Source organism: Sarcophilus harrisii, chromosome 6, assembly GCF_902635505.1.
Source record: "Sarcophilus harrisii chromosome 6, mSarHar1.11, whole genome shotgun sequence".
NCBI classification, from domain to species: domain Eukaryota; kingdom Metazoa; phylum Chordata; class Mammalia; order Dasyuromorphia; family Dasyuridae; genus Sarcophilus; species Sarcophilus harrisii.
The window spans coordinates 232327359-232352006 of NC_045431.1; the positions used below are offsets into that span (position 1 = coordinate 232327359).

The window sequence follows — 24648 nt, forward strand, 5'->3', positions numbered from 1 at the left end:
TGCCAGCCTTGACGTGGCAAAGTGAGAGCCCGGCTGCTGCGCCTTCTCTGGGGTTGGCAGCATCAACTGTGCCGTCCCGCGCAGTGGGCAGTGCCTCACTCCCCTGGCTTCCCCAGAACTAAAACCCTCCCTGTCACTCAGCTCATTCTCTTCTCTTCCCCACCACTAAAAAAGGAAAAAAAGCACCTACTTCCCAGGATTATTGTAAAATTCAAATGATAAAATAATTGGAAAGAGTTTCGCCCTGAACCTGGCACACACTAGGTGCCTTAGAAATGCCAGTGGCTCTTACTCTTAAAAGTAGGGTAGTTCTAATTATCTGTCTCTTTGGAATCTCATTCTTGAGACTTTTCTCCAAGGCTGACCATCGTGACAGAAGTTTAGTCCATGAAATCAGTACCAATGCACACTCTGAACTCTCTGAACTCTCAAACATATCTTAGAATCTGACTGAATTTCTTCTCCTCTATCACAAATTCCAAAATAAAGTGGTCAAAGCCCCTAAGATTCTCATTCTTTCCAATTCAACAATTCTTTCTTATTGATGCAATCAGATTTGGAATGGAATTTTCATTACTGGTTCCTTCACACTTTGAAGGAGGAAATTATTATTAAGGCAAGTAAAAAATCCATCAGCTTCTATGTTTTAGCAAATTTCCAGTCATTGTAAAATTCCCCACCATTTTGCTTACTGTGTGATGTTTCCTGAATTCTTCATTCATTTCTTCTTTCTAAGCACTACAACACGCCTGTAGTCTATTCTGCCGATGTCACTTCACTTTGTGCTCCCATTTATCTCCACAAAAAACTCTCACAATCACAGTCCTCTCTCCCTCTGGATTCTGGACTCTCTTACACGAACACAACTTCTAAGTGTAAAATGCTATCACCCTGACCTTTGCTAAGCCAAGCCAAGCTGAGCCCTGCACTTTGCACCCATTTCAGTCATGGGTCTGAGTGACCCTGCTTGCTTTTAGATCCCTGCTAAACCTCACCTATCACCCCCACTTTGTATATCTGTGTCCTGTCATGGAGGTCAGGGTTTTTATTACTCCCTTCTAAGATTTCATCTCCTGTGAACTTCTGGGTCCCTACATCAGGTTCTTAGATCTTTGCCATGGCTAGAGGGGCTTGCTTTGCCTTTTCTGTGGGCTCAAGCCCATCCATTACTTTCATTCAAAAAGCATCCATAGCACTGTCCAGATGCTATTAGGGCTAAAAGAACAGCGTGGATGATCCCTACCCATAACAACCTTTCAATCCAGGAGGAAAATGAAGAATACACTGCTGGTGGAGACCTTACACGAAACTGCTTTTGTCTCTAGGCCCCAGGTCTGTAAAATTCAAACTAAGTTTGCCTGTAGACCTGACACCCACATGGCTGATCTCCCAAGGGGTAGCAGGCCAAGGCCAACAGGTATCATAAGCCAGGCCCATAAGAACACCAAAGTAGAGACGACATGTCAAACAGAGAGAAAGGGCCCGCCTTGAGAGGCTTTTTTCACCTGGTGAAACGGAGAGAGGTATGAGAGAAGCACCTCATTTCCTATCAGGTCCATAACATACCAACAAAGAGTATTTCATGTTACATGTTATTTTTTGGTGTCAGGCCCTACAGCCCTGGATCTGATCCTGGGCCCTTCAACTTTGTCATCATTTCTTGGATGTTACTTATTTATGTTTAAATTTCATGACAAGCAAAAATATTTCATTGGTTACTCAGCATATGTCTCAGGAAGAGAGCCTGTCTTTGAGGTAAAATAGGAGAGGAAAAGGAGCTGGGCAGTTCCAGAGAGATCCCACCGCTGGGACAAGAATTCTGCGTTCTCTCCTTTACCATCCTAAGTTTTAACGAACTCCTGCCACTAACCCTCAGGTCTTGGAACAACAATTGCCGCCAGCTCTCTTGGCCTGAAATGAGCATCTTCCTCGCATCTAGTAACTGTACCAGTGGCTAGGGGAGCCCAGCTCCTGCACGTTCTCACAGGGCTTCACAAAGCTAGCGTAATAAAATGGCAGGACTCACCCTCATGGAGGTCTCTCCACCATGCGGCTGTTGCAGTCTGAAGACCTGAGCTACCATGTGCTCTGTGGAAGGGTGTAGCAGGATCCTGCGGGAAGCCAGTCCAACCATCACGTACCGCCCCATAGGGGACAGGCTCACAGAAATGGCATTGGGGCCTACGGATGCAACACAGCAGTGAGTTGTGGGCCCGTCCTCACCTCGCTTTCAGAGTCTCAATCCCTCCCCAAATCTTCCTGAGAGGACTCTCATTGCACAGTCTGGGCCTGGGCCCTGGCTCTACAATATCCCCGTAAGAACAAAGGCCACAGAGCTGGATGGGAGGGGGACGGGGCAGGACAGCCTGAGGAGAGATGGTATATAAGGAAAAGGGAGACATCTGTAGACATAGGACTTGGGTTCAAATCCTGGTTCTGTCACTGCAGAACTTAACTTTCTCAGGCCTTAGGCAGTGCTGATGGTGAGCAGATAAGAGTACTGGCCTATGGTCAGAAGCTCTTGGGACTGAATCCCACTAACCTAAACTGGGGTTGAGCAAATCTCACAGGATTCACCTTTATGGGGCTCCAGGGAGATCCTGCACCCAAAGTACTGCATGAATATCGGGGATGATTTTAGTTCTAACAAGTAAGTGGGCTGCCTCAAGAGGCAGTGAATTCCCCATCACTGGAGGTATCCAAGCCCATGGGGGATTCTCCTTGAGGCATCAGGACACCGGACCAAAGAATGAAGAAAGGACCCCGGAAAAGCCTCCAGCTTCAGATTTCTAGGTTTCCACCCAAGTCCCATCATGTGGGCATTCCCCTTGGCCACACCGTGGAGGGACCTAAGTTCAAGGAGCTTCCGGTCTGTGGTTCTCACCAAATCGTTTGGTATACAACATCTCGCCCAGATTGTGAGGTGCCAATGAGTACACTGCCAGGATGCCCTCGTCAGGAAAACCTCGCTGGCTGCTGGGGATGAAGGCGGCGAGGAGCTGGCCATCTGCTGACACGTCACAGCTGGCGTCATTGTAGATCTTACAGTTCTGCACCAACACATTCACAGAGGCTACAAGAAAGAGAGAGGGAGGGAGGGAAGGATGGAGTGGAAAGGAGAAAGGGGAGCCAGAGAGAGGGAGAGGGAGAACAGAGAGAGAGAAGGGAGGGGAAAGGAAAAAGGGGAGAGAGAAAGAGCAAAGAAAGGGAGGGGAGAAGGAGAAAACAGAGAGAGAAAAGAGGGAGAAGAAAGGGGGTGGGGAGAGAAAGAATCATATTGGAGATATGGTGATATAGAAAAAGTTGTAAAACTAGAACGCTACTGAATAGTTATCAGTGATCGAAGTTCAGTGTGGGGATGCCAGATATACAAAAGCATAAACCCCAAGGAAGAGAACTCCTGGAGGAATGAACTACTTGTCAGTTAGGAATCTGGCCATTCTGGCTATCAAAGGTGTCATGTACTTGCTGCCCCAGCCCCTGTGCCGCACTTTCCCTGCTGACAGGTCACAGAATTGGACAAAGCAAGCTAACTTTTCATTCCGTTTCTGAGGGTTCTCTGCTAAACCTGCCTAACCACGGGAGGACTGGCCAACACGCGTTAGTTCTATCCCATCCCGCGTAAGCTGTCCCTACCAGCAGGCTGGCAAAACTCTGAATCCTGGGCCTGGGTCCTGGCTGTGAGAAGTAAGAGTGCACTCATTTACTTCTAGGTAAACAGAGGGATGGAGATGGCAGGAAAAAAATGAAACAGTCATTGCAGGCTGTGTTGTGTGCTTAATTCTTGGTATACTTTGAGGTTCTCTGTCAGGAGGAAGCAGATTTCCTCTTAAAGGAATGTAGAACATCTAGAACAAGAGGGTCCCTTCCTTAGCCACAGGCTTGGGGTGGGTTTGCTGCCCTTAAGATGTGCCAGGCCCTTTAAGGGCCCCGACCAATTCCCACAGGGCTAAGCTACTTGAAGGAAAGATGAAATGCCTTCTGGGGAGAAGTCACTAGCATAAGACAAGCCGGAGCTTTCATTTTCCATTCCCTGTACGTTGCGAATAAAGCCACAGAGATGACAGAGCAGATCAAAAAAGGCATCAGAACCAACTAATTGAGCTGTTGTGCCAACTCCGATTGCTGACACCTACAGCACAATTACGCACAAAACCGGGGAGGGACCACAAGCAGCATTCTGTTTGCTAACTAATAAAATAATGACAGCCAAATATTCATCGCCATCACCATTAGGCCTCTGGACTGCTCAACTTCCAACCCGCCATCTGCTCTAGCCCTGAGCTGGCTTTGACTCGTCAGCATCGGGACCAGCTGCTCCTGCTCCGGCATTCGCCCTCTCCCTCCGCCGAGCCTGATCTGGGACTGTCTGTCGGGAAAGGAGGAGGACAGACAAGTGGACGGGTGACTGCTGGGGAGGCAAGGCCTCTTCCTTCTTGCTGAGTCACACAACCAAGAAGCGACCCAACATTCCCGTTTTTGACAGATGAAGGCAGGGAAAGGTTAATGAGAAAAAATATCAGCCAGAAAAGATCTGGAGCTGGAGGTGACCTGAAAGCCGATCCCTTTATTGTAGAGAAGAGAAAACGAGGGTCTGAGTAGTTGAAGGGAATAGAGAATGGTGACATAGTTCACAGGGGCCCTGGTTCCCCCTTCCATCCAGAGCCTGCCTTCCCTCTGTTGGTTGTCTCCAACGTATGCTGAATATACCATGTGTGTCCATTGCTGTTTATATGTTGTCCCTCCACTGCACTTGAGGGCAAGGGCTACTTGTGCCTTTCTTTGTATCCCCAGAATTAGCCCAGGGCATGGTGCAGCTGACTGACTAACAAAAACAATTTATCGATGCAGGAGCCAAAGGACGTGAGCAATCAATTCTCGAAAGAACTACAAACTATTACCAACCATCCAAAAGGATGCTCCAAATCACTAGAAATATGAGAAATACAAATAAAAAACAAAACAAAACCCAAGCCCAGGATTTTATTTCACACCTTGCAAATTGGCAAAATATCAAAAATTGGCCACATTCAGTGTTGGAGAGCTTGTGGAATGATAGGCACACTAATACGCTGTCGGGGGAGCTGTGAAATGACACAATCGTTTTGGAAAGCAATCGGAATGATGCAAATAAAGTGACTAAAATGTCCCTAGTCTTTGAATCAGGGACTCCATTACTGGGCTTATACCTCAAGGAAGTAATTAAGGTAAAGACATAATTATATTCATAGCAACAGTTTTTGTGATAGCAAAGATGCCCATCAACTGGCGAACGGCTAAGTAAATTGTGGTGTGTCTATATGTGTGTGTGTGTGTGTGTGTGTGTGTGTATATATATATATATATATATATATATACACACATATATATATGTATACATAATAGTAACATTACTGTGATGCAAAAAGTGAATGTGTGAAAAATTCAGAGAAGCATGGGAAGATTTACATGAAATGATGCATAAGTCAGCAGAGTTAAGAAAACAACTAAACAACCAAAGTATACCCATGTAAATGGAAAGACCACCAAAACACACACACACACAAAATCAGACTTTTTCAATATATTTATCAATTGGATTTTTTTTTTTTTTAAGATTACTATTTGTATATGGGATAGCTGAAAAGGGGATAGTGAGATAACTACAATAATGTAAGAAATACATCAATAACAATGAATTAAAAAGTAAAAAGAGCAAAAAAGGGCCTTGAACGCAAGTCCTATCACTCCCAATGGAGCGCCCCTTCCACTGTCCTTCCAGTCCCTCTGAGTGTCATAGAGAACTTTACAGCTTACAATGTGGGCTTACATATGGAGTTCTGATTGGGTAGACTGTATCGGGGCAGGAGGCAAGGGCAGGGCTTGCCCAAAGTCACAAACCCAAGGCTGCATCTTCAAAGTCCTGACCACTAGTCCAGTACGTTTCCCACTTTGCAGCAGCACTACCTTGTGAAAATCCACCAGCTCTAATTTGAACATTAGAAGTGACAGGGGAGGAAATAGGACTTTGCTGAGTTTAAGATAGTTTTGTTCAGTTGTCATTTAATCACAGTTAATGCCTAGAAAGAAGCATGCAGGGAATGTTTCATCAAAGGCGGCTTTTCTATCCTGCTGCTGCATAAAGTGTGTTATGTATTAACAGTAAAGGATGCAGAGACCCTCCACAACGAATGCCAACATCAAAAAGGTCTAACTGTTGACTGGAGCAGGTGAAATTTACTATAAACTCCGAAAAAAAAAAAATACACCAGAAAATTTACTATAAACTCCGAAAAAAAAAAAAAATACAAGGATAGGTTTCTATTTTGTCAGCTTTAAAACCAAGTCACCTTCTTGAAAGGCTACAAGGAAGCACAAAATCTGCTAAAATGAAGTTTAAAAGGGATAAATTTAAAATCCTATATTTGGATTGAAAAAACAACCATATAAATACAGAAAAGCATGATTGGAAAGTGTTATGTATCAAAAAACACACAAGGTGATTCATAAAGTAATGTGTATTAAAAATAAATTTACTAAAAAGAAAAATTCAAGGAACAAAATCTATTATAAGAAAGGAAGGAGGCAGCTAGGTGGCGCAGTACATAGAGCCCTGAAAGTCAGGAGGACCTGAGTTCAAATGTGACCTCAGATATTTAACACGTCCTAGCTGTGTGACTCTGGGCAAGTCACTTAAGCTCAAATGCCTCAGTGAAGAAAAAAAAAAATAGTGATACATGCATGTAAGAGGATTATTACGAGGCTATGAAAGTATTAATGTGATGACTACAAAGAAGCACAGCTTGAAGTAAAGCATGAAACAATACAAAGAAAAGCAAGTAGAACCAAGAAACTATGTATACACAATGGTTACAACATAAATGGAGAGAATAACAAAATAATCAAAGTTGAAGGCTACACAATTACTGTGACCAAACTTGACCCTAAAAAAGAGATCTAAGGAGGACCCATACACACAAATGTACGGAAGCTCATTTTATGGTGACAAATAACTGAAAATCGTGTGGGGCTTCTCAGACCAGTGGGGAATGACTGAGTTCCCTAATTCAGTCAAGTTCTGGTCTATGAAGGTGATGGGCCATTATGATGCCATAAGAAATGATGAAGGGGGTATTTTCAGGGAAACCTGGGAAAACTTGTATGAACTGATGCAAAATGAAGTAAACAAAACTAGGAGAATAATTTATGCAATAACAGCAATATGGTAAGGACAAATGATTTTTGAAAGACTTGGGAACATGATGACCAAACACAATTCCTCATAATGAAACCTGCTAACCCCTTCCAAACAGAGAGTGAATGGATTCAAAATACAGACCGATTTCTCTTTCTCTCACATGTGGAATTTGTTTTGATTGTTTGTAATGGGTTTTATTTTTCTTACTTTCTTAAATGGGAGGGAGAAGAAAGGAGGAAGAAGGGAGATATTGTAAATTTGAAAATGAAACTGAAAGAAGAGATATAAGAAGACACCTATCTCTGCTTCTAGAGTCTAGGAGATTAGGCCTATAGAAAACTAAAGTATAAATAATATCAACTTATATTTGGCTAGCATCACTGAACTTTTTCCCTTCTTTTTATTTTCTTTGCTATAAGGGTAGAGTGAGTGAGAGAGAGAGAGAGAGAGAAAGTGAGAAATGTGGTGCTGCAATAACAAGATTATGTGATGATCAACTGTGATAGACTTGGCTCTTCTCAACAATGCAGTGATTCAAGGCAAATCCAATGGACCTGGGACGGAAAATGCCATCCACATCCAGAGAGAGAGGACTAGGAGATTGAATGTTGATCAAAGCACCTTTTCCCCCACCTTTTTGCTCTCATTTTTCTTGCACAAGATGCCAAATATGGAAATATACTTAAAAGAAAGGCACAAATTTAACTTGTATCAGACTGCTTGTTGTCTTGAGGAAAGAAGAGGTAAAGTAAGGGAGGGAGAATAATTTGGAACACAAAGCTTACAAAAATGAATGTTGATATTTAACATGTATAGGACTGCTTGCCATCTGGGAGAGGAAAATTCGAAACAGAAGTAAGTGCGAGGGATAATGTTGTGAAAAATTATCCAGGCATGGGATCTGTCAATAAAAAGTTATAATATTTAAAAAAAAAAAAAAAAAAGGATGTTGAAAACTATCATCTGTATTTGAAAAAATAAAATACTATTTAAATTTTTTTTAAAATGTAGTGTTGTGTAAAAACAATCAGTGTCTTAGAGGACCATAATCTCCATAGGAGTTAACAGTGTGACATGGGTTAAATTAAGAGAGACAGAATCCACAGAGAAGTAAGTAATGATTCCCTTGTTCTCTGCTCTAGTCAGATCATATGTAGAGTAAATGCTTTAAATTCTAGGTGTCTCATTTTAGAACTAATATGCTGAACTGCTGCACTGAGAGGAGGACAACTATAAAGATGATGTGTTATGGCCTGAGTTCAGGAAAGAACTGAGTTCAACCTCAGAGGTTCTCAACCAGGGCAAAGTACAATGGAACCATCAAAATACACTTTTATTAGTGAAACAAATAGGTTTTGTTTCTATTCTGTGTTTTTGTTGTTGTTCATTGGGTTTTGGCTGTCATATTATAATTATTGTCTATATATAAAAAACAAAAAAATCCAATAAAATTGCCAACTCCACATTAGAAAAAAAACAAGGACTGAGTTCAAATCTGGCCTCAGACACCTATCAGCTGTGTGATCCCGGGCAAGTCACCTAACCCTGTTTGCCACAATTCCCTCATCTGTAAAATGGGGACAATAAAAGTGTCTGTATCCCAGGATTGTTGGGAGGATCAAAATGAGGTAATATTTGAAAAGTACTTTGTCAACTCCAAATGTTAATTATGACGAAGATGACGAAAGGAGTAGAAAACTATGTCTTACGTAATGGTAAACTTTTTAAAAATCCCTTTGTCCCTGTCTACTGATCCAATTCATAAAAGATATTTTTATATGGTTCTAAACCTAAGTCCCACGTGAATATCAGACTGTTATTGTACCTATTAATCATTCCTTAAAGTTTGTGAAAGTTAAGTCACGTTTTTAGGTCATGGAAGACTACAAATTTCTCCTTTTGGGGTGAGGATAGGGAAGAGGAAATCTGGTAATTTTGCATATATGGATGACACCAGTCCTTGTCTAATATTCCAGTTCCACAGCTTATAAATCAATGAGTGTGCTTGTGTACAGCGAGGCCTCTAGTTCTGGGAACACACAGAAAACAGGGGCTGAAGCTTTGTGTAGGATAAAGCTTAAGTAGTTCAACCTAGAGTTGGTCTGCTTCTTTCTCACCTAGTCATTGTCCTCAGAATCCCTAAGCAGCATATTCTGAATTAGAAAAACGGTTTTGGACCGCTCAAGCCCTTAGAGTGAGAGATATCTCCTGTATAAAAAGAATGCTGAGAGCCCCCACCGTTGTTGGCTTGCCACCTTGTTTACAAATCTGTTCTGAGAAAGAGAGATTTATGCTGCTGGCTTCATTCAGCAGCTTTCCCAACCTGGGGAATGGTGGGCTTCGGACGGGCTGACCATCCTGCCTGGCCCCAGAGAGCAGAGCCAGGAGTAATTGAAAGTTCCTGATGGATTTCTGCTGGATGAAAGCCTTAGAGCTGTCCAAAAGTGAAACGGGCTGACTCAAAAGGTAGCAGATGGTTCCTCATTAAAGGTGGATAACCATTTATTGGGTATAATGTAGAAAGGATTCTTCTTCAGGGACAGATTGGACATGAGCTCAATGGTCCTGTCTAACTGAGCAATAACACAACAGCCACTTTCTTACATTCTGGGATGAGAGAGTCTTCAAGAAAATAGAGGCTCACACAATGGAAAGGATAAGCCACAAAGTGGCTGTACAAAAGCCCTATGCAGCTAAGCAGAAAGACTTCCATACCTAGTGGCAGATTCCAGGGCAAAGCAATCTTTCACTTAGCTTCAGAACTGCTGGAAAAGAAAAACTGTATTCTTCTCACTATAAACATTTCACAACTCAGTTTATTGTTGCTATGAGCTCAGAGAGATGGATGGCAAATGATAGTGAAGAAAAAACTGTGACTAAGACAATGAGTTCTCTTAGGGCAAGGATAAGGGGGTGAGAGGCCAGGGACATGATGGTCTTAGAATGAAACAAGATGAAAATAGAACAAAGCAGAAAAAGGGGATTGCAGTCAAACTCCTCTGTCTTTAAAAAAAATTCTCCTCTGGGCCCCAGGTCTCACTAGCAGAAAAAGATTAAGTTCCTATTTTTCCTCCAAGGCTAGATCCCACCCCAGAGACATTTCTGAAAGCTCAAGAGCCTCACAGTCACTGTGAAAGCCAACAAGTACTGTTTCATAAGGATATATTTTAATGTCTAAAAAAAAAATCAAGAGTCAAGACAGCCATCAAAAGCATGCTAAGTTTAGCTATCAAAGTGTTAAGAACTGGGCTCGGAGAAGATCTAGACTGCTTTGTTAATTAATGACTAATAATTATTAATACTTTATCCCTTTCCTGCAGATTCACAACTCACTTCTCTAGGGAGCACTAAAATCAGGAGTGACAATGGATACAGTCCGGAAAGAGATTGGCAAGAAGTCTTGTCTAACTTTGGAAACCCAGAGATTAGACAGACTGAGCATGCTACTTTAGTTACTTTTGATCAGAATGGGCTATAACTTCAATCTGGATATAATTTAGAGCCAGCCCACAAGATGAAGTATTCCCTTCATGAGGAAGGGAAGATAATCGTTGGGCAGAATGCTCTCACCCAATTATCCTGAATTGGTGAAATTCCTGAACTTAAGAACTTTTCCTTTTATCTTTGGAGCTTTTTATTTAGAAACATGTGAGACATTTCCTAGAATTCACTTAAAAATAATTGCAAAAACTGTAAGTTATTATTTGACAAAGACGTATATGGAACTGAGGCTTTTTCCACTGAATATTTTAAAAACCGGAGCAATATTACTTTAGATAAATGATTCAACTGACACAGAAAATGCCGTGCTAAAGTCACAGAAATTTACAAAGCCATTACCCTCAAGCACTTCATAGTCTAGTAGCAGAGGCAATAAAACAGTGACATAAATAACTCTAAAAACAAAACAGAATGCAGTGAATACTGAAAGGAGGCATTAAGGGTGAGGAGAGCTTAGAGAGAGGAGGTCCTTTTCAGCTGGGAGAATCCTGGAGGGCTTGATAAAGAAGGGGGCCCATCAGCCAGACGGAGATGGGTAGCAGGTAAGGGAACCAAAAGAAGAGGATGAGCATGAAGGTGGGAAGGTACAGAACAGGGGAAAACACAAATGCCAGCAAAGGGAACATTAGAGCATTAGAAAACACTGCTAAGTGAGGTTTTAGAGAAAGGAGGAATTGGAATAGGTTTTGTGGAGAAGATGACATCATGGGGGCTTTCAAGAAGAGGTAACAGAGGGAAAACAAATCAAGGCCCTCTGAAAACGAGGGCTGTGATGAAGGGATTTCTGGGGCACATTCAGAATTAAAGGCAACAATGTCCATGCCCCCCACCAACTCCTCCCTTACAGAGAAGGGCCCTGAAGGTCAGAGAGGTTGAAGTCATTTGTCCAAGGTCACACAACAGTAACAAGTGAAAGTGGGGTCTCAGGTCTCCTGCCTACCAAGCCAGTGCTCTCCTAAGAAATAGGATCTAAGGGGAATGGGAGCCAGAGGTCTTTGGGCCAGGCTAATTTGTGGTATGACAAGTTCTTTTAGAAATGACCTACAGCAGACATCTCCATGCTCCCCAATGCACTTTGTTTTGATCTGATATCCTATTCTGAAGATCACAGTGTGCCTGCTCCTAATTCTGGGAGGTTTATGAGAGAATTTGGCCAAAATCAATATGGTTCTGACCCAATGTTATATGGCCTGACTGCAGAGAGCCACTTAGCTGTCCAATAACCTGATGAATCTGTGATCTCACTGATACAGGATGCCTCCAATAGTGCCGATTACATCCAGTGGAACCGGCTATGTGGCCTTGAGACCTCCTCTGGTCTCAGTTTTGTTATTAGCAAAATGGAGGAGGAGTGAGGTGGTGATGGACCAGAAGCGTTCTCAAAGGCCCTTCCTGTTCTGAGCACAAGCTCCCATGGCCTTGGACATCCTGGGTGACTCTTCCATGTGTCTCCGAAGTCTCCCCACAGAATTAACCTCATATGCTGAGTCTTCCTCAGTCTTTCATTAGCTCCCCCAGACCAGTGGGCTGTGCTTGGGCTAGCCACAAGAGGTGCTGCTCTCTGGCCCCCCAGGAAGAGACTGACGTCGCGCGTCGCCCGTGTGCCATCTGTGCACTGGCTCCACGGCGGCACCTCATTGCCCATGGGTCATTGGCTTTTGTGGTTCTATCATTCTTGGCGTGACGGCACCTGGAAGGTGCTGGGGGTTAAACAGAGAGGCAGAGAGTGGCTGAGGCTCCCTGAAGGCACTGACTCCCCAAATGTGATCCAAGCTTGCCTTCTGTGTGGTTCTGGGGTCAGTCCGCTATCTGAGGGTGACCCCCAAGGTGAAGAGGCACAACTCACGGGTGCTGAGGGGGACCTGCTCGATTGGTACAAACATGCAGTCCGGTTCTAAAGGCAGGACTTCTGGCACCAATTGCAGCTAAGAAGCATGAAGCCCTTCAGAAGTGCCATCCAGGCCTGTTTCTTCTCCTTTTTTGTGACTCATCAAAGCTAAATTCACAAAGCCCGAATGTCTCACAACTGCCTTTTCCTAATGGGGTTTATTTTGTGCATCTTTTTATCCCTGGGATGGGAAACTTCACATTGGCACTATAAATAGGCAGCACAGAAAAGAATACTGACATTTCAGAGCACTGACATTGGCTTGGCGTGTTCCTTAATGTTTTTCCACATTTGGGCAGGGCCGATCACTTCAGAACAGCTCTTTTGCAAACAAGCTCACCTATCTGTGAAGAAGAGAGTTTCCACAGATGGGCTCGAAGAAGATGGAATGATTAAAGTTCTTCTGTGGGGAATTCTCACAAATGTGGCAGGGACCTACTTTTCAGCACGTTTCCCCTTTGCTTATATTTTCAGGATGTGTTGCTTACGATGGCCCTTTTCTGCCCTGAGAAGGTCCTTGAGACTCTGGGTTCCCGGCACAGATGAAGCTCTCTAGTTTCCCCAATGCCCTCCATATTGCCCCGTTCCTCCTTATCTCTGACAGTCAGCTCTTGTCAGGGGAGGAGAGCACTTCCAAGCCAAGTCCCACAACAAGTTAAAAAGAGCTGGCGTGGCTTTGAGAAGATGGCTCTGACTACATCACTAATGATGAAGAATATCCTGCACCAACATGAAAATGTTTGGTCTGAAATGATGCTTCTGTGGGTCCTGGTGGAAAAGGGACCCAACAAGCCACATCTGAAAATAGCCCACAGGCAGCTGGCTCGCAGGAGTAAGAGCTTTCCGCACCTTTCCTGGCACTGACTGACCCAAACCACAACAGAAGCTGCTCCAGGAAGCAGAGGGGAGGTAAATCTTCCCACTCCCATAAAAGACGCTACATCCCAGACAGACGAAGCTTCCTGATTGATGTTACCCTGGCCACTGGAAGAGGATGATTTCATAAGAAACTAAATCAAACCACTCTAGTCCTGTAAAAGCCAACATGAGGCTGAAACCTGCCCTAAAGGACAAGTTCTCTTTCTATTAAAGAGGTCTGACTAGAGATTCTCAGTCAGCTGCTTCCCCAATTCCAAAATGGAAGGGGGAGGGCTAGCATAATGCTGCTAGGTCTCTCTGCTAGGGCTGGTCCAACAAGCTGATTTATACTGGGAGACCTTTATCTGGCTCTCTGGTGGTAGGCAGCCCAACAGGAAACTGATCCCAGGACTACTCATTCTGTTGCACTGGAAGATTATCTCAGCAGGTAAGCCAGAAACCTCCAGCAGCGGCACTGCAGCAGAACAAGTTAGGAAGGGAGTGATGAGAACACGGACCCTTGCAACTTCAGCTCTCCTCTGAATATTGCTGGCCTTGCTAAAACAAAGTTTCTATCCCTAGGCAGCAGCTCCAGTCAATGTGTCATTAACAACCAAAGGGCAAACAGATGCAGAGAAAGGGGACAAGGGCAGTGACTTAGACCGCTGGGGATGAGAAAGAGGGGCAGTGGTCAAGAAATCAGTTCTGAGGAGCAGTTCCAGAAAGAACCAGGACCTTACAGGTAAGAACAGAAGTCTCTTCCAGACTCTGAAATGTCATCTTTTTGAAATTATAACCTCCACATGACCATTCCTGAACAAGGAAAGGGAGAGGTCAGAAATACTGATGCTCAGAGGTGTGAATGGTTCTTCTTCCCATGGGTCCATAGATCACAGAGCAGCACACTGTACAAAGATCGGTTTGCAGCCTGTTGCTGGCTAGATAGGTGAGCCTGTGGAAGGGACTGGCCACTCCAGGGCTTGCTCTGCAAATGCTTTAGAAGCCCATCAGGAAGGCCTGTGGGGGCTTAGGCCAGTAGGAGGTGCACCCCTTTTGCTCCTCTCCAAGGGAGCAACAGATCAACAACATTTGTAAGAATCTTTCTTCAGGCAGACGAGCACCTTCTCCATCATCTTAATCTCACAGAACCGCAAGAGGCACCAAGAAGTTACAGGCCCCATCTAGTTAGGCCTTCTGGGATTTGAGGCCAGCTCAGTCTTCCAGCCACAAGTTAGCCCAAGGACAGGAGCCATCTCCTTGTAAAATGGCTTGCAAAAGCAGGATTAAAAAAATCACCAAACAAATCAAAATAAATTCTTGCCCTGCTGACAGTTTTTTCTCTCAGATATTCAAAAAGCCACAACAATGAGAATTTCAATGCTAAACTCTTACAAAGAAAAATTAGTCAGTGAAATAGAAAGAGTCAATCTGGAGAAAACGTCCAGGATTAATCACACAAGCACCTCCTATTTCACACTCAAAATGTTCAAAGAATGATCCACCCCATAGCCAGTGAGCCAGCGACTCCACTAGGGAAAACTAAGGTTCTCAAAAATCAAATTCTGACAACTCAAACACATACAAGGGAAGACAAGGAAGCTCCATCTAAAGAGATGAAGCCCACCGTACAGGCTGCTTTCTGCTGAGGAGACCCTTGAACAGATGGCCAAGAAGGACAGATGACTAAGGCCTTATAAAAAGAGTGCCACACAAACTTGGAAGACCTGTTCAGAAAGCGCCTGGGAACAAGGCTAGGAACATGAAAGGTGTGTTAACGGGAAGAGATGACAAAGAAAACACATAACTCCGCACCCTATTTTGCTTCCACTTTGATCAAGGAACTCAAACCCCAAACTGATTAAGACAGAAGTTCAAGTTCAAGGTACCAGGTATCAGGACAAAAAGCCAGCTCTCAGTTACTTAATGGTAATGACATAAATCACAGGAAGCAGGAAAATCTTGAGGAGGTGATCAAAGAACCACCTTTAAGAATTTCTAAGAAGTAAGGAAAAAAGGGATTTGGTGTCAGAAGGCTGGAGATGGGCAACTTTCCTTCACTCTAAAGAAAAATGGGGAGAGAGGTGAATTCTAGAAACTACAGGTCTACAATTCAAAAATCAATCCCTGGCAAAATTTTAGGGCTGAACGAAGAATACTGTGATTAATGACTCAGCCCTGTACAATGGAAAAATCACAAGATGGAGAGTCCAACGTCGTGGAGTGGAAACTTGGCATTGCCATTTACTCCCACCATGAACCTTAGGCAAGTCATTTTCTATAGCCAGGAGAGTTCTCCCAAGGTCCTTCCAACTCTGGAGCTATGATCTGGTAGGACCCACAGTGCAGGTCTGTGATCCTGGCTCTGCCCGGATCAACATCTCAATGACTTGGCTGAAGAAACTGAAGGAGAATGTGTCACACGTGCAAATGACACATAGCCAGCAAACACAGTTAAGAAGTCAAATGAGAAAATTAATATTCACAGAGATCTTCAGCTTTTGGAAAGTTGCAATGATGATAGGATTTAGAATTGCAATTTTACTGATATATGGAAATCCTAAATAGAGAAATTCCCTCTACCAATGATGACTAATACCTTTTCCTGCCTAGAGCCCTGAGGATATATCTTATAGAAGCCATATGTATCAGAGGTGGCACTTGAACCTAGATCCTCTGGGCTTTAAGAATAGCTCTCTATTCACTAAACCATCTTGCTTTTCTATAAGATGGCATTTAAAAAAAAAAATGAAATTTAACAGAGAAAAATATAAACTTTTACAGATGGGCTAAAAAACCAACTTCAGAAGCATATGACAGTGAAGAATTCTTAAGAGATTGCTAAGTGAAATCGCTACCAAAACAGCTGGTGAAACACTCATCTGGATTAATGGAAATATAATTATCTACATTAAAGGATGCAGCAGTACTAAACAGATCAGACCACACCTGGAGCATTGCTATCATATTATGAAGTGGGTGCTGACAAAATGAAATGAATTCAGGAGGGCAAGCAAGATAATGAAAAGTCTGGAAATCAGACGATATGAGTCTAGTTCAAGGAACTAGGAATGTTAATCCCACAAAGGGAAAAAAGAAAGAAGCTCATTAAATATGTTAAGGCCTATCATATGAGCCTAGTTGAAGGAACTAGGGATATTAATCTCACAAAGGGAAAAAAGAGGGAAGCTCATCAAATAGGTTAAGGCCTATATTCAGACTGTATAGAGCAGAAACAGTATCCATGGATAGAAATAAAAGTGAGGTACATTTTATCATCACACAAGGAAGAATACACTTCTCCAGAAAAAAAGAATTTGCCATATCATAAGGTAGTGAGTTCCCCATCACCTCTATTAGGGATACTTTGAAGGGGATGGGGAAAGGCAGGGTGAAGAGTGGGGAAAAAAGTTGTCTAGATGAGCAATAAGATATCTTCTCTACCTAATATTCATGTTGATCTGGGACCAAAACTCAGAGCCTTAAATAGATGCAGAGAACGATCCAGACTCTTGAACCCAAGCACTGAAGAAGCCATATTCAGTCCCTGAAGAACTCCTCCGTACCCAGCTAGGAGGGCATTTGACTTTCATGTCCATTTCAACTCTCCATCCAGGGGTCACCCACTCAAAGAAACATGGCTCTCACTCATTCTCGTTTTTGCCTTTCCCCCAACACACTTAGCTGGCTGCTCTGTTTCCAAAGGAAACAAAAGACTTGGGGGGGGGGGGGGGGAACTTCTTGTTTCAGATTAAAATGGTAACTGGTCAGTGGGAGAGTAGGTATTTCTCAGAGAATCTCTAGCCAGATCTTTCAGAAAAAGTCACTCGGTAATCCACACATCCAGAAACTAAGATCCTATGTCTGTATCTTTCTCATTCTCTCTCTCCAGTGAAAGGTCAGATACAATTATTCTCCTCTATCCCTAACTCTAAAATGGCTTACCATTGCTGATTTCTGGCAGGTCAAACTTGGTAAAGTCCCACCACTGAAGCCGATAGGTAGTGTTGGCAATGTTGCTGGCCACTGCAGACTGTCCATCCCCAATTACTGCCCCTGTGAAGGAAAAAGGGAACCATCAGTCAGTTTACTATAATGTTGAACAGGGAACACAATGAAACTTCATTAAGGTTTGTGAGGAAGAAGAAAAGGGAAAAAAACAAATAAATCTGAATAGAGGGAAATTAAGAATGAGGAAGATAATGGAATAGCTGTATCCTTCAAATAATGCATTGCCAAGAGCAAATGATTCACTTTTCCTAGTAAGATGCCACATGATAAAATTAATAGTTTAAATACATTAATGCAGGGTTATTAAATGTCCACAATATGTCACATATGACACAAAGAAAAGACATTACCTCTGCCCTCTGGGTTCAAAACACCAAGAGATAGATGAGAAGAAATCTAAACATTGGGAAGGATGGGAAATTGGGAGGAGGGTGATGAAGGAGTTAGGGGGTGGGTCAGTCCCAGCAGGATGGAGTCAAGAGCAACAAAGAGAAGTGAGCAAGCATTTCAGTTTCTGGTTATCTTGGAAAAGGCAATGCTGTCTGAAAGAAGGCTTCTCCCCTTTTGTACATGGCCCTCTTCCCACTAAAGCATTCCAAAATGATGCTACCACTGGGAAAAGACAGCCAGCAAATAGCTGATTAGATTGGAAAAAATAGCCAAGAACAAACGAGATGATATTTGTTGATCTCTTTGGACCCCTGGCATCTAGCACAGCAGAAATTTATGAGTTTAGCTTTGCGGCATCAGAATATTTTTATTAAGGCAATATTTTATAATCCCCCCACGAGAATTTCCCTGAATTCCCATTCTCTTTTAATGTCTCATGGTTTAACTTCTCTGAGATATATATTTCCGTATGACACTTTTTTCCTTGGTAACCAATTAAATAAAAAAATGGATTAAAAAACCAGGATGACACTCTAATTTGCAGTTGTATTTCATTTCCATGAACATGTCATTTTCTCCTCCTCCTCTTTTGGAGATACATTCCATAGACACCCGCCCCTCTGATTAGACATAGCCAAACCCTCCTGGGAGCAGAGAATAGATTCTAGCAGCTCTCCGAGGGGTACACTCTGCTGCCAGTCAGCTAGTTCTTCCTTAGGGAAATGGACAACACGAAGGCTTTCCTTATGTTTGGCACAAGCGGAGGCAGACCCGGAATCCTCGGTCACCTAGCCCTGTACCGTGCCGGAAAGGCCCCTAGAGCTCATCTAGCCCAGCCCTTGACATCTGAGAAACTGAGGCCCCAGAACTCTGGTGACTTAGCCAGGTGACCCCTGCTCTTGTTAGCAGAGCCAGGATTTAAAGCTCAAGCTCTTCCCAAGCCACCTTATTTGTCATGGTGGATGGGCTGCTTTGCTACTTTTGCTATTTAACTATGTCCTCTTCATAAAATGAAGTCTGCCACTTAAGCCACTAACTGTGAGAAGACACTTATGGAGTTTGTTGTGCAGCTCTGAGAATAGAGTTTCAGGAAGAGTAGCTTGGTGAGCATTTTTCCCTGTCCCAGTTAAAATAACAAAAGGAAAGGTGTTAAGTATTTGAGGGGGTTAAAGATCTCAAGTTAAAAACATATTTCCTATTAAGATATTTTTCATGGATTAGTTTTAAAAATCTTCCTCACAGCAAAACACTAAAGCAACCAAAGTTTTCCCACAGGTCAAGAAGGAAGACACAATTTGAGATACAATCTTGTCCTCAGCCTCAGGCAGAGCAATGACAAGGCCTAGTAAATTTAATTATTCTTAAGGCTTCTGGGGCTGATCACTCAACAGGCATAAACACCCTGTCTTCTTGTACTCCATAAAAATATCTAGCCATAATTCTTATTTAACTCGGTCCATTTTACTAGGTCCACTGGGCAAAAGGAAGACTTCCGTTTTCTAGGAGTTTATGTCAAGAAAGACAGTATGGCATCATGGAAAGGAGAAGACAAGGATTTGCACGCTGGCTTGGACCCTCATTAGCCCTGTGATTGTTGGCTTCTTGCAAAAAGCAAATTAAATATAACGACCCATGTGAGTTGCATATTCTTAAGATGCACTCTACAGATGAGCCACCATTACGTGTCACAGTCATGTCTTCTCTCTAACACACATTGGTTGTATAGGCCCTGGAAAGTCCCTTAACCTCTTAGTGCTGTAGGCAACTCACAGAAGGGGTCATCAAGCTGCATGGTGAAGGGAGTTGGTTCACTGGAAATTCTTTGTATCAGTGAATTCCTATTTCTTAGCCCTTATTGCCAATTCTAGAATTAGGAAATAGGGCTGATTTTCCCATGCATTCCAGGATCCTGAAAAAAATGAGCCTTTTCATTCCACTACTTGTTGCTGAGGGGAAGGGAGAGGATGTCCAAGTATATGCAAAATCTGTACCTCTAAGCCAGGTGTTAGATAATAGCTGTTACTTCTCCGGAGCCTCAATCTCCCCAAGATCATTGCTTCTTTCAAATACATTTACTTCTAGTTCCTTTTTTTCAGTTGTTACCATGAAAGCATATACTACAACCCAAATAGAATGGAAGGGGGCCAATTCATATATTCATGCAATTATCTACTACATGTGTAACCCTGATACGGGTTGGTAGGGATTTAAAAGAAATACCATATACGGTCCCTGCCATGTGGGAGCTTACAATCTCGATGGATTAGATAGACAGACAGACACACAGACACACACACCCATCTATAAATACAATCCATCACCCTTTCATAATAACCATCTTACCTTTAACTATGGAAGGGACATTATGTCCTACCTCCTCCTAGGTAGAATATAAGCTCTAGGAGAGAAGCTGTGACTTCTCTAAATCTTCTATTTCTTCCAATGCCCAGAACATACTTAATAAAAAAAATGAGGTGAAATTAACAGAATTGAGTAAGAAACAAACAGCAATAGAAACTTAAGAGATTGTTAAAGATCTGCTGAGAGTGATCCGAAGTAACTGAGTAGTTAAGTCCATCCTAAGCCAATTGTCTTAGAACATTCAGAGCAGATCTTTGTGAAAAAGCTCAACAGGAGAGATTTCCTTCCAGGGGTGCTCAAAGAAAGAGGGAACCTGGTACTAGGAAGATCTCAATGACACAAAATCACAGAGGAAGGAGGCAGAGATGCTGGCAGCAGATCAGGGTATTGTTATCAGGTACTTGTCTGTTGACAGAGCTCTGGGTCAATTTAGCTTGACCCTCAGCAACAGCATGCAAGAAATTTCCTCCAGCCTTTAAAACAAAAGCAGGTTTTTGACCTCCCAGATGAACACATAAGAATAATACCAAAAGAAACTTTTTGTGGGCCCATTCCCAAAAATCTTTACAAAGGAGTTAGAGAGCACCAGAGGTCCTAGAAGCCTATCTGGGAATTCTTAGTCCCTCAAATTTCTTTGAGCCCTAAAAGGTGATGAGCAGAATAAAGTTGCATGAACACGGTGAAGCTTGCCTAAATTCTATATTATGATTCTCTTAAAAGTAATATTATGAGATAATGGAAATTATCAATACATGACAGTTAAAAGTTACAGAAACATCCATTAGCAAACTTCCATCTCCTAACTCCATTTACTAGATTACAGATTAGTGAGAAACCAGAAATCTTTCAAATCTATTGTTTAAATGAAAGGCTCCTAACCTGGAGCCTCTAACTATATTTCAATAGAAATGGCTTCCCTTTGTATGTAATTTCATTTTATGCTTTCAAAAATACTGTTTTGAGAAGCGGTCCAAAGGCTTCATCAGACTGCCACAAAAGCATCTGTGAATGTTAAGAACCCTTAGTTCTACTAGTTCTAGTACTGTGGTCACTGATAGGTAGATAAGGAAGGACAAATATCAGCCCTTGAAAGAAAAAACAAAAACCGTTGGCCCAAACAGCGCTAAGAGTTTAAAAGAATCTGACTTTAAGAATGAAGTTGAGAGATCTAGATGAGCTCTTGTGAGACCTAGACACTGCATTCTCTGGGGTCCCCTAAGACTTTCTGCCCTTCTTCCCACTTCCCCCAAGGAACAGCACAAGAAGAGCAGGATCTACATGGGATGTGCCCTGGCCACAATGACAGCCTAGCGTGTAATTCTTCCCCTCCATGGAATGCCAAATGCAATTAGTACAATAAATGGTTCCTCTCCTGAGGTCTCAGGTCTAAGACACTGGAAAGAATAAATGATCACGAGAGTAAGGGAGAAACCCAAAGCCAATGGTGTGGTAACGAAAGAGGGAAGAATGGTGACAGAAAACAAGCGACTCATCTCTTGCCTTGAGAAAAGCTTTCTAAATCTTTACCTGACAAACTCTGGAAGCTCAGAAACCCATCTTACAGTACCCAGCTGAGATGTGATGAGCTCTACCAAACCTCGAACTCAGCACTGCGATGTTTTTTTGTTTACTTTTTCTCTCTGATTTACCTCCTTTGATGCTTGGAAAGAAAAATTATAAACATTTTCCACCAGCACCTGGGGAGGAGCTCAGGGGATAAGGAGAGGCAAGGAGGAAGTGGAGGGGGTGGGGAAGAGTAGGGAAACACAGAAGAGCATAGATATAGGATATTATTCCACAAATGGTTTGGTGAAACGACTTAAGAACCAAGAGCCATTAGTAAATGTAGCAGTACACTCAGCTTTGGGAGCGAAGAAAGAGACAGGTGGTGATGAAGGGGGAAAGGAAAGGATTAAACTACATTCCCGGCCGTGCAAATCTGCTCTATTTGAAGCTGCCTTCACACATGACAGCTGCCTTTGACTATGCTGCTGCTGGGAAGATGGAATGGGAACAGAAGCCTGGGGAAGGAATACTGATTGGGTTGAAAACACAATCATTAACCGTGCCTTCCATTTGACAACGTGCAAAGAGCTGGCTACTGGAGCTGTGACTGAATGGTCCAAAGAGAACAACCAATCAGTTTCATCAAAATCTTTCACAGGATCATACAGCAGAAGCTTATGTGGACATAAGAGGAGGACAGATTGTGTGCCTATTTTTTTAAACGTTTATTTAAAATGGTGTCTTAGGAAAGGAAATGGCCCCCTTTCTCTTCCTGGATAGCAAACCTAAAATTTAGTTCGAGATTCCCCAGGCCAAAAAATCCCTGTAGTCATGCTCATTCACCAGCTGAAGCTGTTCCATGGGAGCTATGACAACACTGAGCCTGCCACCGAGGGCTGTAGGGACACATGAGCCTTTCCCCAGTTGGAGACTTTTTACTGAAATGGCCACAAAGCGAATGGATCAGATTTTTTTTTTAACTAAAAATAGCTACATGCTTCTCTGGCCATATTTTTCTGAAGCAGTTTGAGCGCAGTATGGTGGAAGCCAGTAGTTCTCTAGAGGGTGGCCCACAGAATCCTGAAACCCTTTCAGAGGGACTACAAATTCAAAATTAGTTTTTATTCTTAAAATGGTCTATGAATGAATATAAATCACATAAAAACTCTTTGTACAGATCCTCAATAATTCCAATAGTATAAATATACTGAGAATAAAAACAGTTTGTGAACCACTGGTGTAGCAGATACAGTCAAGAAGCCATATATTGTGGTTGTGGGACACTGAACAAATCATTTAACCTCTGGATGGTCTAAAAAACTCTTACACTACGTGAGCTGAACTGCAATGATGAAGGGAATTACCAGTTAGGGAGTACAGTACAGTGGAAAGAACACTGGATTTGAGCTAGAAGGAAGAAAAGAAACTTTTTAAATGGTTCCTAGGTGACATGCGCTGGGCTAAGCACTTTACAAATATCTCGTTTGAGCCTAATCATAATCCTGCAAGGTAGGTGCCATTATCATTCCTACTTTACAGATGAAGATACTGAGGTAGACTGAGGGTGACAGAGCCTACCTAGGGTCACACGGCTACTAAGTACGAGACCAGATTTGACCCAAACCTGCCCTTGTGGCCTGTCAACTTGAGCCCCCAAGCAGTCAAAAGACCTGGCTCCAAAGCCCTCCTGCTATTTAAATTGGGTACGTCCTTGGTCAAGTCACCTCAGGTGTCTAGAACTCAGTTTCCCAAATATTTAGAAGAGTGGACTTGATGGCCTTTATGGTTCTTTCCAGCCATAAATCTTTGACCCCATGAAACTACAGATCTAACAGAACAACTCAAGGAGATGTGGCCTGAAGGTTATAAGGGACAAAGACACAGCTCTTTGATTCCTGGGTCAGAAGGGGCCCACCTGGTAGTCTGGGGCGAGCTCACCATCCTTCCTGAATTCAGCTTCTGAGCCAGCTGGCCCCCAGGACCCCAAGGCAGAGAACGCACTCCCAGAGGGATGCAGGCTCCCAGAGGGCAGGGGGCATTCTGTTGTGCCTTTGTATCCCTAGACCACACATGGCGCCCCCACAGAAGACACTTGGCAATGGGTGCTCACTATCCATCACACAACTTTATTACTTGGTGTATTAAGCAGGACTTCCTTCTTCTTATCTGTCCTAAATTCACCCTGGTCAAGCATAGTAGCTAGCCTCTGATCCATGGGATTTACCTTCCAGCTGACACCGTGTCCTAATGGACGCTCACTTCCTTGCCCTCATGCTGAAGCATCCAGCCCAACACCTTCACATCTTATTAATAAAGGAAAGGTGGTTCCGAGATGAAATCTTTTTCCCAACTTTCCAAAGATAGGAAGTTTCAGAGGCAGCCAGTGGTTTTGCCACTATTCCACCCTGATCCTTTCTATATTGATTTTTACAGACTTAAAACATATTCAAACTGATTTTGTGGATTTCAATTAAGGCCCTCTCTGTTACTTACTTGCTGCATAAATACAATGACAAAGAGACTTTCTTCCAGAGTCTGTATTCTCATCTGTCAAATGTGGATAATAAGATGTCCCCTAATAATCTTTTTGGGGGAAGAAATTGCTTTACCTGTAAAGAATACCTATACTGGTCTTCACTCAGCCTGTCACTCCAAGTTGGAGAGCCTCCATTTTATTAGCCATGGATCTATTATTGTGAGAATGAGATTTTATATCTACATATTTACTAAATATTTATGTAATATACAGAGGCCAGTAGTATTCTCTTCATCCTTATTAGATGGCGGCCTTTCTGTGGAGCTGCTCTATCTTTGCTGAGCTTTGGCCCTGGGAGGCACAGAATCACTTTGTAAAAGGGAGGTAGAAAGTAGCTGTGTGCATTTACATGTGCAGACACACAGCCCTTCACTGGCCAATCACAACTTGCTTTCTTCACAACTCTGAACTGGGACTGTGCTG

General features: G+C 42.8%; 1 protein-coding gene across 9 annotated transcripts in view; it reads right to left on the reverse strand.

Annotated features, from left to right (window-relative positions):
• Positions 1-24648, reverse strand: part of AMBRA1 (autophagy and beclin 1 regulator 1) — a 168514-nt gene that overhangs the window by 40787 nt on the left and 103079 nt on the right. For all 9 annotated transcript variants that reach the window (XM_031943017.1, XM_031943015.1, XM_031943016.1 and 6 more), the window contains 3 exons: positions 17367-17477; positions 2885-3073; positions 2027-2181 (listed from right to left, as the gene is read on the reverse strand). In XM_031943017.1, the coding sequence (XP_031798877.1) occupies positions 2027-2181; positions 2885-3073; positions 17367-17477 (455 nt within the window). The remainder of the gene's footprint in view (positions 1-2026; positions 2182-2884; positions 3074-17366; positions 17478-24648) is intronic.